Below are 5,182 nucleotides of genomic sequence, written 5' to 3'. Positions count from 1 at the left end.
TCTACACTTCTCCAGGCCATGGTTCCTGCTGGACAGGAAGAACTTTCTGGCTTATCCTGCAGCCCCAGGCAGGAAAGAGCAGCAGGCCAGGATCTAGGGACAGACATGCAAGGCCCCAAACTTCCATTCAGTCTGGCTTCCATGAGGACCCTACCCTGGTGATAGGGGAACTTGTGTCCTTTGTCCTCATTTTCATTCTGGGGACATAGGACAAGGAGGGTCTGAAGGAGATTAGGGGTGGGGGTGATGCCTGTTTGGAGGACAGGCCTGGGCCCTTATAGGAAGACTTCAGGACACATCAACTGTGATCACTTTATTGACTCAGTCCCAGAGAGTGACAGGATGAGTTCAGAAAAGGGCCTCCGCGCAGGAGTGGCAGCCAAGCCAGCTTTCAGTCAAGGCCTGGGAACGTACAGGCTTCATCTTCAGCTGCTCTTGATTTTGGTCTCTGTAATGGAGGTGACAGTCAGTTCCCTTCCTGGCTGGCCTGTTGGCGGCCTAGAGCCAGAGCCATCAAGCTGGACTCCTCACCCAACCCCTTCAACATCCACCATCCCGGGGGCCTCCTCATTTCTGTCACCTCCCACTGTGATCACTGCTACAGTCACTGTCAACACGATCACCCCTGTGAAGGTTACATTGCCGTCTTCACTTTTGCCAGCCCCACCACGTATTTTAAAGGGCTTACTACAATAACCAGTCTTGCTTTCTTATTTTTTTTTTGCGGGGGGGCTGTGTTGGGTCTTTGTTGCTGTGGGCCCTATTGCTCGTGGGCTTCAGTAGTTGTGGCTCACGGGCTCTAGAGTGCAGGCTCAGTAGTTGTGGCACACGGGCTTAGTTGCTCTGTGATATGTGGGATCTTCCTGAACCAGGGATCGAACCCGTGTCCCCTGCATTGGCAGGCAGATTCTTAACCACTGTGCCACCAGGGAAGTCCCCCAATCTTCTTTTCATCTTTACTATCCATGCCACCGTCCATCACAGCCTTGCTATCTACACCTCCAGCACCCTCACTACCATCACCACTAGCCCTTAGTGACACCTCTCATTCCTCTTGTTATCATCATCACCAGTTCCCATAGTAACATTATCATCTACATCACTGCCAGCATCCTCACCAACACCCTCTCCCTTCACATGCGCAGCATCCTATCACCACCTTTACTCTTCCTGTGTCTATCAGCAGACTCACCAGGGGGTTTGCAGACCCTCAAACAGATCTCTATGGTCTCAAAATTGTTGGCATTGCCCTGACAACCACCATAGGTAAAGGGCTCACACTCAATGGATGTAGAATTGTAGAAGTATCGGCGCAAAGAGGCTTTGCAGGGGCCCCTCACTGGGGGGAGCTGGCACAGAGCAGGGGAAGTTTGGAACAACTCCTGGGAAGCCTCTTGTTTGAGGTTATCTGAAAAGGTAAAAAAGAACAGACTGTCACCTATGTGTCCTTTTAAAGAAATGATAAGTACCTTTTTTCCCCTAGAATTTATTCTACACCAAGTGCACTCTTAGATGTTTGCTATACTTGCCATCATTTAAACAGCCTAATGGAGAAGGTATTACTCTCCCCATTTCACAAATGAAGAGACTGAGGCTCGGAGAGGTTTGGTAATTTCCCCCAAATCATAAAACCTGTAAGTTGAGAGAGGCTTGGGATTTAAACCCAAATCCAATTACAAATCCCAAGTGCAGTATCCTACAGCCTCTCACAATTTGACATCAAGATGTTTGTTGTAGCTTTGTTTATAGTTGCAAAAAATAATTTGGAAAAAACATGTGTTCACCAACAGGGGATTAATGGCTCATTATGCAGTCACTAAAAAGCATAGTGTTGGGACTTCCCTGGTGGTCCAGTGGTTAAGACTCCAGACTTCCACTTCAGGGGCACTGGGGAACTAAGATCCCACATGCCACACAGTGGGGCTAAAAAAGAAACAAAAACCAAAAAACCCAAACAGCATAGTGTTGATCCATATGCATCAGCATGGAGAGAGGTCCATAACTCAAGTTGAATAAAAAATTAAATTACAAAATAGGAGATCTAGATGTGTATAAAAACAGTTGATTGAACCTGGTGTACCCCCCCCCAAAAAAAATAAAACAAACAAACAAACAAACAAACAAAAAAAAAATAGGAGATCTAGTATGATCTGCGGATGTAAAATATGCATATAAACCAGTAGAATGATGACTTGAAGTTTGTTCACCAATATATTTAGAGTAGTTATCTCTGGGTGGTAGAATTTGAAGTGATTTTTATTTTCTAAAAATTCTTTTTTTTTTTTGGTTGCGCCACACGCCTTGTGAATCTTAGTTCGCTAAGTCTGGAATGAAACCCTGGCCCAAGGCAGTGAAAGCTGCAAGTCCTAACCATTGGACAGCCAGGGAATTCCCTAAAAATTCTTTTTAATATCATTTGAATGCCAATGAACAAGTATCATTTTTTATAACTAGGAAAAAGATATTTGCATTAAATAATCTTAAATATCCATGAGTAATTAGCAAATAAAAGAAACTGGCCTCTTTTACTGAATCATTTGTTATTTTAACTCCTTTCACATCTAGCTCTGGTTATCACACAAAGGAATTTATCAAACAGGCAGGCGCACACACACACACCCCCTCCCTCAGCCATTAGCCTTGGACACCCAGGACCTCGGTGTATCTTTTTCTGGGATGCAACAAACTCCACTTTGAGAATTACACTTTCCCTAATAAGGACAGCATCCCTCAAACAAACAAGCAAGCACTTGGGTCAACTCAGCTCTACCGAATAATTTTGTAAATCCTCACTGCGTATGACACTGACCATGCTAGATATACTGGGAGAAACTTAACCCAGAATAGGGAAAAGGCCATTCCAGGAAGGGAATTCAAGGCCTTCTATTAGGGAAACAATTCTCAATCTTGGTTAGAATATTAGAACCTCTTGGGGAACTTTTTAAAAAAAGTCCCAATGCCCAGGCTTCATCCCAGACCAATCAATTCAGAATTTCTGAGTGTGGGACCCAGAAAATCCTCAGGAAACTTCCATGTGCAGCCAAATTTGAGAATCTGGCCTCATTTTCAAAGCAGTATGAACATTAATTTTCTTGCTTAAGAATTCTAGGGAGTAGGATTCTGGAGAGCAGGATTGTTGGCATTGTGTAAAAGAGGCGGCCCACTTTTTAAACTTCACACATTTACATATAGCTTGTCTTTTTAAAACAAACATATGTATTGCTTTTTAAGAAAAGTTAAAATTTGGTGAAGATGTCAAATAGACATCTGGAAGGTCTGGCCCCAGATCTTCCCTGAGACCAGATGGTGACCACAGGGGAGTCCCTTCCCATACCTAGGCCCAGGTTTCCTCCTGAGGTAGAAGTGATCAGGTGGCCAGTTGAATCCAGCATCCCCCCACCCCACAGCTACTATCTCAGGGACCCTTTCCCCAACCCCTCAGCTCACCTGAGGTCTTTCCTGAGCTGGCCAAGGCCACCAGGCAGAGGGTGAGGCAAAGGGCATGGAGGCGGCTGAGCTTCATGGTGTGAGTAGCTAGCTGCTTGTTCTGGGCTGAGGCTGGGAGGCTGGAACTTATACCTGCAGCTGAAGGAGAAGGGCCCCTATTTCCCAGGATTGAGGGAAATGTCTTGTTTTTCATTACTTGGAATAGGAAGCACCCTGGGCCTGGGGTGTAGGCTGGAAGAACTGGACTTCTTACCTGGAGGCAGTGCCACTGGCCTTGGATGGATTCTTCCTGGCATTGAGCAAGTCCCCTAAGACGGTGCTTCAGTAGCCTCTGGAACGCTGTCCCCAGCCTCGTCTACTGCAGACTCGAGTCCCTGTGACCTTGGACTGAAAAGGGGCCTCCTTTGGGGGCCTCAGTTTCCCTATCTGTAAAACAGGTGGGCTGGACCTCATGATCCCTAAAGGCCCAGCACAGCTGTTCTCCATTCTGTTATTATTGGTTCCCATCCAGAGCCTCCCAGCTAGTGTCTCAACACCCCAGGAGAGAGAACATAGCTCTTTGTTCATTGGCTTATTTATTTAACTTTGGGATAAAGAGTTTATTGTTTCATATAAATCATCTTATTTATTTATTTATTTATTTATTTATTTATTATTTCCCCCCCAATTCTAACCATTCATCTGGGGTATGGCTGGGAATCAGAATTTTATTTTTTATTTTTTTTAAGATTTATTATTTATTTATGGCTGCGTTGGATCTTAGCTGTGGCATGCGGGCTCTTCATTGTGGCCTGTGGGCTTCTCTCTACTTGTGGCATGCAGGTTTTCTCTTCTCTAGTTGTGGTACACAGGCTCCAGAGTGTGTGGGCTCTGTAGCTTGTGGCATGTGGGCTCTCTAGTTGAGGCACGTGAGCTCAGTGCTTGTGGCGCACAGGCTTAGTTGCCCCGCAGCATGTGGGATCTTAGTTCCCTGACCAGGGATCAAACCCATGTCTCCTGCATTGTAAGGCAGATTCTTTACTACTGGACCACCAGGGAAGTCCCTCATATTTATTTTTAAAGGATCAAGCTGTATTGAATAGCATAAACAAAAGGCAAAATCACTCCCCCCAAATTCTACTATAGTGCTGTGCGGCAGGAATATATAATGCAAGCCACAAGGAGAATTTTATATTTTCTAGTAACAGCTTTTTTTTTTTTTTTTTGGCCTCGCTGCCGAAACTTGTGGGATTTTAATTCCCCAACCAGAGATTGAACTCTGGTCCACAGCAGTGAAACCTCGGTCTTAGCCACTAGACCACCAAGGAATTAGCAGCACTTTTTTTTTTTTTTTAGTAGCAGCATTCTACAGAGTAAAAAGAAAGAGGTAAAACTAGTTCCAATAATATTTTATTTAACTTGATAGATCCAAAATAGTATAATTTCACATATAATCAACATTTAATAAAGATTAATATGATATTTTACTTTTCTTCATACTCACTCTGTGGAATCCGAGTATATTTTGCACATCCTGATTCATACCAGTCACATTTCCTGGGCTCAGTAGCCACACATGGCTAGTGGCTTCCATAGTGGACGATGAAATTCCACCACGTGAAGTATCTTTACTTCAAATTATCCTCATAAACATTTTGTTAGGTAGATAAAAAATAACTCTAAAATACAAAGGATTTATGGGTGTTATTTTCCCTGAAGTTTTGCATGTTGCCTTTATACTTCAAGGACAATTCGA

At 44.1% G+C, this 5,182-nt stretch overlaps 1 protein-coding gene across 1 annotated transcript; it reads right to left on the bottom strand.

The window, feature by feature from the left end:
• Positions 1–306: 306 nt before the first annotated feature.
• On the bottom strand, positions 307–3,566 carry LOC130833889 (colostrum trypsin inhibitor-like). Its single transcript, XM_057704007.1, has 3 exons — positions 3,448–3,566; positions 1,193–1,408; positions 307–448 (listed from the first exon to the last, which is right to left on the bottom strand). The coding sequence occupies exons 1-3, from the start codon at positions 3,521–3,523 to the stop codon at positions 426–428; spliced, it is 315 nt and encodes a 104-aa protein (XP_057559990.1). The 5' UTR covers positions 3,524–3,566; the 3' UTR covers positions 307–425.
• Between the last annotated feature and the right edge of the window lie 1,616 nt (positions 3,567–5,182).

The sequence above is a fragment of the Hippopotamus amphibius genome, chromosome 12 (assembly GCF_030028045.1).
Source record: "Hippopotamus amphibius kiboko isolate mHipAmp2 chromosome 12, mHipAmp2.hap2, whole genome shotgun sequence".
NCBI lineage: Eukaryota > Metazoa > Chordata > Mammalia > Artiodactyla > Hippopotamidae > Hippopotamus > Hippopotamus amphibius.
The sequence above is the reverse complement of the archived record's forward strand: the minus strand, read 5'-3'. Positions and strand labels throughout refer to the sequence as shown.